This window comes from Equus przewalskii, chromosome 2, assembly GCF_037783145.1.
Source record: "Equus przewalskii isolate Varuska chromosome 2, EquPr2, whole genome shotgun sequence".
Lineage (NCBI taxonomy): Eukaryota > Metazoa > Chordata > Mammalia > Perissodactyla > Equidae > Equus > Equus przewalskii.
The window spans coordinates 39,468,573-39,482,636 of NC_091832.1; the positions used below are offsets into that span (position 1 = coordinate 39,468,573).

The window sequence follows — 14,064 nt, forward strand, 5'->3', positions numbered from 1 at the left end:
TAGACCCTGAGATGCATGTAGGGCTACAGGGGCCAAGTTTCCTGGGACAGGTAGATTTGAGGGGACCTGCTCAGCACTGCCGTCTGTGAGGCCCCTCCCCACCTGGCCTAGTATATCTCAGCTCCGGAAACAGAGAGGGTGCAGACAGGCAGCCAGAGTTGCTGCAGAAATGTTTCTTTTGGCCCACACAATGCCTTAAAATAATTGACATTAGTTACAACATTTTAAAAGCTGGAGATTACATATGAAAATCGGTATTTGGAGCTTCTCTAGAAAAATTGGGACATTTGGCAACAGAGGAACCCCACTCTTCCTATGCCTATGTGCATTCATTCATTCATTCATTCATTCACCATTTACTGAGCACCTACCAGGTGCCTGGCACCATTCGAAGCCCTTGGGGTACATCACTGAGCACAGCAGATGGAAGAGACCCACGAGGGAGGCAGGGATCTCAGGGGAGGGGGAGTCGAAATTTTAATTGTGAATTAATTTAATCAGACCTTGAAGGCATTTCACTTTCCAGAGCAGCCTGTCCAATAGAGATATAATGCAAGCCACACATCATTCTAAATTCTCTAGCTGTCACATTAAAAAAGAGTGAAAAGAAACAGGTGACATTAATGTTAATATTTTATTTAACCTACTATCTCCAAAATATTATCATTTCAGCATGTAATCAATGTAAAATTATTAATGAGATGTTTCACATGTATGTTTTGTGCTAAGTCTTCAAACTTCCGTATTTTGTATCGAGACGTACTTCACACATCTCAGTTTGGACTAGCCACATTTCAAGGGCTCAACAGCCACAACCACACGTGCCTAGTGGCTCCTGTATTTGACAGCGCAGGTCAGAGTCTCTGTGAAAATGCAGACAGCCTGGGCAGGGATGGTACTGTCACCCTGTGGGAAAAAGGACAAAGGACAAAGGACAGATCACAGCTCAGGGGCCAGCCTCCTCATCTTATAGATGGAGACTCTGAGCTCCAGAGACGGACAGTGGCTGCTCCAAGTTCACACGGCAGGTTATCAGTGGAGATATGGTGTAACCCCAGGACTCCTGATCTCTAGGTTTGCCCCAAGCAGCCTCTCAGCCCAACCTCCCAGCTTTTTCGATGCTGCCCTAATGGCTGGTTTCCTAATACCGAGCTGCAGGCGGGGCAGAGTAGTCCCCAGAGAGAGAGAGAGAGAGAGCAGTTACCCTTTAAGTCCAAGCTTCGATGACTTTCTGTGGAATTCTACGGAGCTGGTTATCAGGAGCCTCCCACAGTGAACGGGTCCACCCAACTTGACTCCTTAGATAAGTACCAAACCCCTCAGGGTCCTCCTCTGCAGAGCAGGGATAATGTGTACCTTGCCTACATCCCAGGGCAGCTGTGGAGATCAAACAGCCAGAGCTCAGTTTCCCAACTCAGACCGAGCCCCGCCAGGCACTTCTCACACTCCCTGGCTCAGATCCCTCCCTTCACACTGAGAGTACAACCCAACATCCTTTCCACAGCTTCTGAAGCTGCCCTCACTGACCTCATATCCTGTCCTACCTGGAGGCCCGAGGCTGTACCGTCCTCCCTCCGCAGCCACCTTCTCCGAGAAGCTGTAACTGAACAGGTTCGATTTTGCCTGCCGCCCAGAAACCCAAACACCGAGACGACGAGATGGCAGCAGAGAGAGGATTTAATCACAAGGCAGCCATGTGAGGAAGCAAAAGCATGAGCCTCACACTCGCTTTCCCGAAAACAGGGGCTCAGGGATATTTATGGAATGGGGTCAAGGTGGTCTGAAATGTGGAGGTAGGTGATTGGAGGTGAGGAGAGGTGAGGTCACTGATGATCTGTGCAAGCGTAGTCGGACTCCACGCCTCTACACAGGACCCATGTTCACCAAATGGTGGCGTTAGGATGATCTGAGGGTGGAGTTTTTAACCTATTATTGTCAAAAGGTTGCCTATTGGACATCTGCATGGGCCCTGTTGATGAGTTGGTGGTCTCAACTGGCCTGGAGTGGACAAGGAGTTCTAATTCCTGAAAAACAGCTCACTCACCCATTACCATGGTGACCCAGGCTCCAGGGAGCTGTTATCTATAGGAGCCTAGTGGGAGTCAGCATGTTGCCAAAACAGCACAGTTAACAATGGATGGGTTAACATCCCGCAACTAGCAGGACCTGCAACTAAGATATACAACTGTGGGGGGGGGGGGAGGGGGCGGGGGGGGGGACGTTGGGGAGATAAAGCAGAAAAGAAAAAAGAAAACAATGAATGGGTTAAACAGCTAAAAGCTATAATCAGTAATTGCAAAGAGGAAAAAAACCTTTAGTTCCTAGCTACTTACTCATCAATTGCTAACTCTGTGGTTTCACGAGGAAAAAATGTACACCTTTGGCGGCCAGAAGTGTCAGAAGTAGAGGACTGAGAGTACAGGAGACGCACAGAAGAGTTTTCCTCTGTGCCCCCTCGTTCTGAATCACCTGTTATCCCCATTGTGTAGAGGCGGAAACTGAACCAGGGATAGCTGGGGCAAGAGAGGGAGCGGTGGCAACAGAGCATGGCAGGAGCGGGGTCACAGGGAGAAGCCACTGGAAGGGGGTTGGGGAGGAGGGAACACGTGCCTGGCCTTGCTTTCCTCCCAGCGTCCTGTCTCCCGCTTGTGCCTTCCCACGGGCAAACTGCTGGCAGCCTGAGGGCGAGGGTCTGCAGATGGCAGTCTCCCAGCGTACAGAGCTGAGGGGAGAGAGGAACTGGAGAGGTGGGCGGGGAACAACCAGCACATCACTGGTCTCTTTACATCCAATCTATGCTTCCCCAGCATCACCCCAATGTAGCCAGAGCAAGGGGCCTTCAGGAGGGGCCGCCCTGCCTCCTGCTAATGAGAGGGCATGAGAGCCAAAGGCAAGATTAGCATTCCTGTCCTCACAGCCCGACTCCCCAATGAATCCTGGGACCAGCTTGCTTTAACTATACTCAGTCAGTTGTCTGTTTGCAAAAGTAGTTAGATAATGCATTACTAAAACCCACCCTATAGGTAACAGCTCTGACGCTCGGGTCACCATGGTAACAGGTGCTTAAGTTTTTCAGGAACTAAGAGTCAACCCCTGTCTGGTTCAGGCCAATCAAGACCACCAACCCACCTACTGGCCACGCACAGATGTCCCATAGGTGAACTCCTGATGTCAGGGAACTAAAAACTCCACCCTGGGATCATGCCAACACCACCATCTTGTGAACATGCATCCTATGAAGAGCCGTGAAGCTCCACCGTGCTTGTGAAGATCATCGATTACCTCCCGTCCCCTCACCTCCCATCGTCTATTCCCGCAATTCAGACCTCCCCGCCCTTCTATCCCATAAATATCCCTAATCCCCATTTTTTTTTTAAGATTGACACCTGAGCTAACAACTGTTGCCAATCTTTTTTTTTTTTCCCTGCTTTTTCTCCCCAAATCTCCTCAGTACCTAGTTGTATATTCTTAGTTGTGGGTCCTTCTAGTTGTGGCATGTGGGACACCACCTCAGCGTGGTCTGATGAGCAGTGCCATGTCCGAACCCAGGCTCCGAACTGGCGAAACCCTGGGCCGCCAAAGCAGAGCAGGCAAACTTAACCACTTAGCCACGGGGCGGCCCCCTCTAATCCCCATTTTTTTTTTTGAAGATTTTATTTTTTTTCCTTTTTCTCCCCAAAGCCCCCCAGTACATAGTTGTATATTCTTCGTTGTGGGTCCTTCTAGTTGTGGCATGTGGGATGCTGCCTCAGCGTGGTTTGATGAGCAGTGCCGTGTCCGCGCCCAGGACTCAAACTAACGAAACACTGGGCCGCCTGCAGCGGAGCACGCGAACCTAACCACTCGGCCACGGGGCCGGCCCCTCTAATCCCCATTTTTCAGGGAGCCAGATTTAAGATTTGTTCTCCCGTCTCCTCACTTGGCTGCCTTGTGAATAAAACTTTCTCTGCTGCAAACTCGTCATTTCAGGGATTGTCATAATTGCACGGTGGGCAAAACTAACCTGGTTCAGTAATACCCACATACTCTCCCCCCAGTATCTGCAGACAGCTTTCCAAAAGATAAACTGGCTGTGTCTCTCCACTGGTTACAACTTTGCAGTGAGTCCCTTTTCCCACTGCCCAGCTGAGCAGGGCAGTGGAAGCCCTTTGGACCTGGCCACTCTCCTTCCCCCACACTGTGCCCTGCCCTGGTCCCAGGGAATGCTCGGCTCCTCCCTCTGTTCCCCAGGCCTCTGCTCCACGTCATCTCTCTGGTTCCTTCCCTGACCTCCGATCCAAAAAGTTCTCTGGGTCTGACTTCATTTTCTTCATCCGTGTCTGCTATTATCTGACTGTGTATTTTCTTTTCTTTTCTTTTTTAATGACCCATCATCTGGCCACATTGATGAGTAGGATCTTTTTTTTTTGGCTGGGAAAGATTCACCTTGAGCTAAAATCTGTTGCCAATCTTCCTCTCTTCTTTTTTTTCCCCTCCCCAGAGCCCCACTACATGGTTGTACATCTAGTTGTAGGTCTTTGTAGCTCTTCTATGTGAGCCACCACCACAGCATGGCTGCTGACAGATGAGCAGTGTGGTTCTACACCCAGGAACTGAACGTGGGCCGCCAAAGTGGAGTGCACTGAACTTAACCACTAGGCCATCAGGGCTGGCTCCAACTGTGTACTTTCCTACTGTCTCTCTTCCCACTCACTTTGTTTCAGCAGCTGCTGCATCCCAGCACCCAGAGCCTGACATGAAGGAAGGGCACAGGAAAGACTTGTCCATTCAAACACGGGGAGCTGGCAGGATACATGTGTGGTACTTGAAGCCATGAGGCCAGATGGGTTCCCGCAGGCAAGTGAGTGGGAGATGGAGGAGAGGTACCAGGAGTGAGGTAAGAATTAATCAGCAAAGGTGGCAGAAGGGGCCCTGAGATGGCAGGTAAGCCAGCAGGGTGTGGGCCCTGGAGCCAGGTGAGGAACATGGTCCAGGGAGGGGGCTGGTCAGTCGGGTCAAATGCTGCCCGTAGGGAAGTGAGAGGAGGCCCGGGATCCACCATTGAATTTAGCGGTGACCTGGACAATAGTTTCAGTGGAGAGGTCGACACAGTCTTACTAGAGTGAGAGCAAGAGAAAATGGGAGAAGATAAACTGGAGACAGAGAATATACATGGACCACATTTTCTAGGTGCTTTTGCTATGAATAGTGGGAAATCTGAGAGTAATTGGAAGGAGGATTGTTTTCCAGAGGGTAGTTGTTGTTGTTTTTAATTGCAGTGAAATACGTATAACACAAACTTTACCATCTTAACCATTCCTGAGTGGACAGTTCAGTGGCATTAGGTACGTTCACGTTGTTGTGCAGCCGTCACCACCATCCACCTCCCTAACTCTTTTCATCTTGCAAAACTGAAAACTCTGTACCCAGTAAACACTAACTCCTCATCCTCCTCTCCCCCAGCCCCTGACAATCACCCTTCTACTCTGTCTCTATGAATTGGACTATTCTCAGTACCTTATATAAGTGGAATCATACGGTATTTGTCTTTCTGTGACTGGCTTCTTTCACTTCGAATAGTGTCTTCAAGTTTCATCCTTGTTGTAGCATGTGTTAGAATTTCTTTCCTTTTTAAGGCTGAATAATATGTCATTGTATGAATATACCATCTTTTGTTTGTCCATTTGTCCACTGATGGACACATGGCTTGCTTCCACCTTTTGGCTATTGTGAATAATGCTGCCATGAACATTGGCGTACAAGCATCTGTACCGTACTCCATAGCAGTTGCACCATTTGACCTTCCCATCAACAGTGCACAAAGCCTTCAATTTCTCCATGTCTTCATTCATACTTGTTATTTTCTGTTTGTTTTATCTTATTTTTTTTCTCTTTTTTTTAAAGATTTTATTTTTTTTCCCCTTTTTCTCCCCAAAGCCCCCCAGTACATAGTTGTGCATTCTTCGTTGTGGGTCCTTTTAGTTGTGGCATGTGGGACGCCACCTCAGCGTGGTCTGATGAGCAGTGCCATGTCCGCGCCCAGGATTCGAACCAACGAAACACTGGGCCGCTCGCAGCGGAGCACGCGAACTTAACCACTCGGCCACGGGGCCAGCCCCTCGTCTTATTTTTTGATAGTAGCCATTCTAATAGCTGTGAGGTTGCACAGTCATGCATCACTTAACAACAAGGATACATCGTGAGAAACGCATCATTAGGCTAGTTCTTCCTTGTTCGAACATCATAGAGTGTACTGAAGGGGAACAAAATTTGCCACCCCAAAATGTGTCTTTTTTTTTTTTTTTTGAGGAAGATTAGCCCTGAGCTAACATCTGCTGCCGATCCGCCTCTTTTTGCTGAGGAAGACAGGCCCTGAGCTAACATCTGTGCCCATCTTCCTCTACTTTATATGTCGGACGCCTACCACAGCATGGCTGGACAAGCGGTGCCATGTCGGCACCCGGGATCTGAACCGGCAAACCCTAGGCCGCCGAAGCAGAATATCCAAACTTAGCTGCACCACCAGGCCGGCCCCAAAATGTGTCTTTTTAACATGAGGATTATTTTAGGCTGATTATTTATAAGAAACAAAAGACTCAGAAAGTTTTTCTTGTTACCTCCCTTTCAACTGCCTAAAAGAATTCAGGTTAAAAAAAACCTGTCTGAGGCTGGCCCAGTGGCGCAGCGGTTAAGTGCACATGTTCCGCTTCAGCGGCCCAGGTTTGCTGGTTCGGATCCCGGGTGCGGACATGGCACCGCTTGTCAAGCCATGCTGTGGCAGGCATCCCACATATAAAGTAGAGGAAGATGGGCACGGATGTGAGCTCAGAGCCAGTCTTCCTCAGCAAAAAGAGGAGGATTGGCAGCAGTTAGCTCGGGGCCAATCTTCCTAAAAAAAAACCTGTCTTAGGAAGTGAGCTATCACCATGGACTAGGCTAAGGAATCTGGAAAAGCCTGTTTGTTGAGCTTCCCTCTGTGTTCTTCTGTTTTTATGTGGCCAAAACACTTGTGTCTCAAATGTCCGCTCCTTTTCACCTACCTGTGAATTGCCTTCCTTCCCTTTGAAGTCCCTGACCCTCCGCACTCCCGACTTCTTTTGTCTTTAGCTGAGGGTGGTATTTAAGGGGAGGGCTTCTGCCATTTTGGGGAGTTACTCGGTTTTCCTGGGTTTCTCCCATGTGTGCATGTGATTAAATTTTTGTTTGTTTTTCTCCTGTTAATCTTATATCAATTTAACTCTTAGACCAGCCAGAAGAACCTAGAAGGGTGGAGGACAATTTCTTCCTCCCCTCTAGTACTCACACAAACCTGGATGGTATAGCCTAGTCCACACCTAAGCTATATACTAATCTTACGGGAGCACCGTCATATCTGTGATCTGTCCTTGACTGAAAGGTCGTTATGAGCTGCGTGACTGTACGTTGCTTTCTAAATGGGAGAAACATCAGTGTGTTTGCATGCAGACAGGAAAGATCCAGGAGGCAGGGAAGCTGATACTAAAGGAGAGAGAGAAGAGATACTGGAGCAACGTCCCTGAGTTGGGAGAGAAACTAAGATCCTGTGCAGAGAGGCGGATGCCCTTCGCCAGCAGCCGGGGTGTGTATGTATCCACAGCCACAGGGCAGAAGGCTGAGGATCTGGGCACGGATGCAGGCGGGAGGGCACATATGATGGGGGAGCCGAGGATGTTCTCTTGTGTTTATTTTATCTCCTCAGTGAAATAGGCAGCCAGAAGCCAGCTGAAGGTAAGGGTGGGGTGAGGTCAGAGGCTTGAGGAGAGAAGAAGCCGGCTAGGAGGGCAGGAGAGTGTGTGGATGGTGGGGGTCAGGAGGCTAGATAATGGCCCCCAGAAAGACAACAACATCTGAATCCCTGAGATCTGCGAATATGTCACCTGGCAGGATCTGGAGATGGGGAGATTACCCTGCATCACGTGATGGGCCCAACGTAATCACACGTATCCTTATTGAGAGGCAGCGGGAGATTTGACTACAGAAGCTACTACACTGCTGGCTTTGAAGATGGAGGGAGGGACCACAAGCCAAGGAATGAGGGTGCCTCTAGAAGTTGAAGGCAAGGAAATGAGTTCTCTCCTAGGGCCTCCAGAAACAGACTTCTCTCTATAGCCTAGCAGCCTGGTGACGCCTTGATTTTTAGACTTCTGATCTCCAGAACTGCAAGAGATTTGTGTTGTTTTAAGGCCCTAAGTTTGTCTGGTTTGTTACAGCAGCAATTGGAAACTAGTACACCAGGAAGGCTGGGGGAGGGGGCATGCTGTGACTGCTCGGCGGCACCATGGACCCCCTTAGTGTTTAATGATCATGAAATTAAGTGATTCCTGCCCCTGGTTGACTGTTTTCAATCCTGCCCCATACAGGTGTGCAGGTGTAGGTGTGGCATGCACAGAGAGCTAGATTTAACCAGAATGAGAACAATAAAGCGGGAGAAAGACCAGGAAGTTGAGATTGCATGCAAGAGACAAAGTGATTGACCATAGTGTTTATGACTGATAGGACAGGAGAGGATGGCGGCCAGCCCCATGACCAGTGGTTAAGTTCTCGCGCTCCGCTTTGGCGGCCCAGAGTTTCGCCAGTTCGGATCCTGGGCACGGACATGGCACCACTCGTCAGGCCATGCTGGGGCGGCGTCTCATATGCCACAGCTAGGAGGACCCACAACTAAAAATACACAACTATGTACCAGGGGGCTTTGGGGAGAAAAAAAGGAAACATAAAATCTTTAAAAAAAAAAAAAAAAAAAGACAGGAGAGCATGAGGGATGGTGGGATCAACAGACTGCAGGTCCCAGTGAGGAGAAAGACAGGATAGTGTTGGGTTTAGGGGTGGAGGATAGGGGGAGTGGATGCTTGAAATTAGATTATGGTCGCGGCTCTCCATAATGATGGGAGTGGCTGCTGTCGTAAGGATCCTTTTTTGAGCACACCTGAGTTTATGCTAATAAGTGACTCAGGGTGAGGCCTCTAGATAGTCTCAGGATGGGCTGGGCACCGGAAAGACCAAGTAGTTAGAGGCCTGGTACTTTCAGCCCCACCCACTAATCCGTGGGAAGAAGGAGGAGGGGCTACAGATTAAATTCCATAAAAACTCCTGAACAAGGCCATTTCACGAGCTTCCGGGTTGGTAAACACACCAGGAGGGTGGTGCATTCCCAGTTCCACAGAGACAGAAGCTCCTGCAGCCAGGACCCTCCCAGACCTCGCCCTGCAGACCTCTTCATCCGGCTATTCATCCGTATCCTTTATCACATCCTTTATCATAAACTAGTCAACGTCATAGATGCTTCCCTGAGCTTTGTGAGCCGTCCTAACAAATGACTGAACCCAAGGGAGACGTCATGGAAACTTCTGATTTACAGCCTGTCGGACAGAAGCACAGGTGACAACTTGGACTTGCATCTGAGGTGGGGGCTTCTTGTGGGACTGAGCCCTTAACCTGTGGGGTCTGACGCCTCCTCCAGGGCGTGTCAGAATTGAGTTCAATTTGTAGGTCGCCTCGTCGGTGTCTGTTGAGAATCGGGAATTGCTTGGCAGTGTGGAAGGCACTCCAGACACCGACTCTTTAGTGAATGGTCTGTGACTGCTTTCACGCTTCACCCCCAGAGTTGAGTAGCTGTGACAGAAACCAAAAGACCCCCCCCCCCCAAGACTAAAATATTTACCACATGGCTCTTTACAGGAAAAGTTGGATGAGCCCTGATCTAGGCTATGAGTGGCTGAGACAGGGTAGAGGACCGGACCACGGGAGGAGAGGAGGCCCAGGAAATGACCAAGAATGAAGATGGTGGTACTGAGGCAGTGACAGTGAGCCGGGAAGGAGGTCAGCTGAATGAATCCACAGGTCAGGGCCTCTCTCCCCTCCAGGCCATTACATGAGGAACTCCCTTTGCCTGCAACCTCCTCCCATTCCTTTATTCTGGAAAGCTCCTGCTCATGCCTCAGGGACAGGTCAGAGGTCATCTCCAGACCCCTCTCCTGCCCCCCTGGCTGTGCCTGGGGCCCTTCTCTGTCCTCCCAGAGTCCCCAGGCTCATCTGAGCACCCAATGGTGGGCCTCATAGGTGTCCCCAAGATTGGGGCCTCCCGGAGGCCAGAGCCTTACTCCCCGGAGTGAGGAAGGGGGCTGCAGGTGAACAAGCAGATCTGCAGGCCCCGACCCCAACCCCAAGAGCAGGCTGAGGAGACCGAGGTGGCAGGGCCTGTGACGAGGGCATATTTGAGGCCAGCTGGGTGGTTGTGGGCAGGAAGCTGCCATCTTACTGTTCAGATCTGAGGCAGCAGCCGGGCTCTCAGCAAGGGCAACTGTAGTGGGGGTGCTTCTGGGATCCAGCCACAGCACGGTCTTGTCAGACTCCACTGGCCATGACTCCATGTCCCCCTACACATTGGTGGCAGGCAAGCGGGACCATGGACAAACCCCAGGTCAGACCCAAAGCCAGAGCCAGGGGTCAATGTGTACAACAAACAAAAGGTTTATTGATAAGCAAGGATGCTGTCCAGCAACAGTGCAAACTCATTGTCTGGGCATCAACACCAGCTGGGCAACTGAGGCCACACCCAGAAAGGGTCTCCTTCCGATCTCCAGCTTCCTGGCTCTGCAGGGAGATCACAGTGCGGCCGAGGTCCTCCCAGGACTGTCCACCAGGGGGCAGACATGCCCCATCGCCCTGCAGGGTCCAACGTGGGCCGAGACCCCAGCCAGTCCAGGCAGCTGATATCCCCATTCCAGGGTGGAAGCCGTTCCCGCCTCCGTTGTAATGGCTGGACTCTCCCACCCTCCAAAGGTTCAGCTGCCAAGTTCAAGTCCAGTGGAATTTTTCAACAAGGGATCCAAGTGCTTGGGACCCAACTGCCTTCTCAAGGAGTCCCCACCCACCTTCCTTCAGAATCTGGTCAAGGCCACATTCGTCCACCCTCTGCAGGGTCTCGGGGGTGTGTGTGGGGGGAGAGGGGTGCCTCTTTAATGAAGGAATCCTTTGGCAGAATTGTCAGCTTCAGCTGCTTCAGGCAGGCTATTCAACCCGACAACATGGCTACACAGGCCCACAACGTGACACAGACACACACACACAAGACAGGCTCTCGGCATCTCACATCCACTTGGGATCGCAGCGGACACAGTACCAACACGGCCCCATGGCTCCCCTGGGGCTGGGCCTCCAGGAACAGCAGGAGGGGGTCAGGGAAAACAGGAGCAGCCTCTCGGGAGGCAAAGGAGAAAGTTCCAGGCTGAGGTAGGAGGAGAGAGATGGCTGCGGGCCTCAGTCATCTCCAGTTCCTGAAACTCCCTGATGGGAGAACCCACCCCACACAGCAGGGAGCAGGGGCCGGAGCTGGGGGGACCTGAAACGAAGGTCAAAGGCAGAGGACACAAACTCTTGAGTTTGGCTTTGTTATGTGGTTGGCTTGGTTGCCTGCATGGGGCTTCCTTTTTCTTTTTAATTGCCACGTGTTAAAAGTGGAAGACTATCGGTTAGTGGTTTGCCATCTTGCCCTGGCCGGGGCCCTCATTCCACTTGCCTGCCTGGGCCTCTGCGCAGCTGGTTTTCACACCACTGTACAAGAGGTGGAGCTGGCAGGAACGGATTGGAGGTGGTGCTTTTCAAGGGTCCTGAGGAACCTGGGGGACCGCCCTACAGGGACTGCCAGCCCCACCCGGCACAGAACCATCTGGTGGATGACACCCCCACCCCCGCTGGGACCGGCCAGCAGTCCCAGCATCCAGGCTAAGGCGCTGCCCTTCCTCCACTGCCCTGCTCCACAGATGGCGCACACGGCACCCCTCCACCCCAGCAGGCCCAGGGAGGAAGATCTCAACAAGGGCTGCAGAAGCCAAGCTCGCAGGACAGGCTGGGGGCAGCTCTCAGAGAGGCAGGGCTCGCCCCGGGCTGCCCAGCAGGTCCATGCCCAGCTAGCCTTCTGGGAGGGACGCGCACCATGATGGGAGAGCTTTCCACGACTCTCCCTGCCTCGTCCCTCTGCCTGCAGGGGAGAGGAAGGCTGAGGCTGGAGGCCGCTAAAGGAATTTGGCCCAGAAAGAGCCAGAGTCCTGGGGCTGGGGGCCTAGAAGGCCCAGAGATCAGCGCCTCTCGGCTGTGACGCGTCCCTTGCTGGCCTGGTTAACGACTTCACCCCTCCCTCGGGCACGCCAAGGGGCAGCGGCTTCTCCTCTGGGTTCTGCAGCAGAGTCTCTGAAGCCCCCGACTGGGACTGACAAGGGCATTCCTCCTTGGAGAAGGGGACCTGCTCGTCCTTCAGGGAGTCTGAGGGGCTGGCATCCGTGTCCCCCGCAGTGGAGCTGGTCTGGGAGGGGCACTGGGAGCCGTGGCCGGAATTGCTGCAAACATTCACGATGCATGTGACGTTGACCTGGGTCCCGTGGCTGCCAGAGGAAGGCTCTGCTGAACACAGGAGGGAGAGGGCGGTCAGTCGGGGGGTCTTGGAGTGGGGGACGTCTCCACAGCCTGTCTTCTGCCACAGAGGCAGATTAAGAGCACTGGGCCCTGGGGCCGGCCCTGGTGATCTAGTGGTTAAGTTCAGCACACTCCACTTTGGTGGCCCAGGTTCAGTTCTTGGGCACAGACCTACACCACTTGTCTGTCAGTGACCACGCTGTGGTGGTGGTCCACATATCAAAAAAAAAAAAAAAAAGATGAGGGCTGGCAGTGGATATTAGCTCAAGGTGAATCTTCCTCAAGGAAAAAAAAAAAAAAAAGCACCAGGCCAGGAGCCTAGAGGCCACATTCTAGCCCAGCTCTGCTGTGTAACCTTGGGCAAGCTAGTCACTTAACCTTCATGCGCCTCAGTTTCCTCATCTGTCAAATAAGAATACCTAGCCCAACTCACTCCATAGAAGGGAGGAGACGATTTGCTCCAGGAACAAAACAAACCGCCACAAAGAATCAGAGAAGTGAGCAGGGACGGGAAGAACACACGACAGGATACCGGTCAAGCAACCAAGATGAATTACTCTCCCATAACCGCAGGAGGCACCAGCAGTCCCGGCCACAACTACGAAACGGAGAGAAGCCTCTGTCTCCGGGTTATGTGCATGTCGCCCCTTCTCTGTATGTGGGAGAATCAGCATCAAAGGGCTTGGAAATTGTTCCCTTACGGAGACTGAACATCGAGCCAGACGCAGTGTCAAATCCACCCCCAGGACCCAATCTCTTTCCTCCACGCAGAGCTGCCTCCCCGATTTCATAAATCTGGGGATTCCAGGATGGCGGCAGTTTGTCCTCATCACTGAGGCTGGGACGCCTGGAGCTTTGCAGCCCGACAATCCTGGGTTCGAATCCCAGCTCTGCCTCCATAAACCTGGCCAAGCACAGCCTAGTGGAGCTTCTGTCTGCCCAGCTGTAAACTGGGTGTAATGACCGCGTCCATCTCCTTACAGGCGAGGAGAACTCTGGCTTGCTCCCTGCCATATCTCCGGATCCTGCACGGCTCCTGGAGATGGGTGACGCTCTCAGCGACACTGGGGCTGAACACTGGCCCCAAATATCCAACCACCTGTTCTGTACCTCAGCCTGAACTCTTGATTCCACCCTGTCCAACCTGCTCCTCCTCGTCTCAGGTCACAGTGCCACCATCCACCCCGCTGCTCAGGCCTCAAAGGCTGGGACTCACTTTTCTCTCATATCCCATACCCGATCACTCAGCAATTGCTGCCTGGTCCACCTTCAAAAGATACTTCAGGCTCACCACCTCCTGCTACCGCCCATGCAACCTCCCTCCACTCGCCCCTGGACCAGTGTGAACGATCTCCACCTGTCTCCTGGCTTCTACCATGCTCCCCCGCATGCACCCTGTCCCCCACTAGCAGCCAGAGCCAGCCCTTTAGAACCTGGCTGCTCAAAACACCACAGTCCTCGCCAGGCCTACGGGGTCCTGCACAACCCGGTGCTTGTCATCCCCTGCCCCATCTCCTCCTGCTCTGCAATCGTGGCTGGATTCCTTCCAGCCACACTCACCTCCTTGCAGCTCCTTGAGCCCTCCAAGCCTCAGGGCCTTTGCATGTGCTGCTCCCTCAGCTGGAAATCTCTTCCCTATTTCAACGGCTCACTCCT

General features: G+C 52.2%; 1 protein-coding gene across 4 annotated transcripts in view; it reads right to left on the reverse strand.

Moving 5' to 3' along the window:
- Positions 1 to 10,451: 10,451 nt before the first annotated feature.
- TNFRSF1B (TNF receptor superfamily member 1B) overlaps positions 10,452 to 14,064 on the reverse strand; it is a 33,699-nt gene continuing 30,086 nt past the window's right edge. For 2 of the 4 annotated variants that reach the window (XM_070603177.1, XM_070603166.1), the window contains exon 10: positions 10,452 to 12,396. In XM_070603177.1, the coding sequence (XP_070459278.1) occupies positions 12,059 to 12,396 (338 nt within the window). In that variant the 3' untranslated portion in view covers positions 10,452 to 12,058. The remainder of the gene's footprint in view (positions 12,397 to 14,064) is intronic. The other 2 variants (XM_070603164.1, XM_070603173.1) reach the window with 1 other exon arrangement.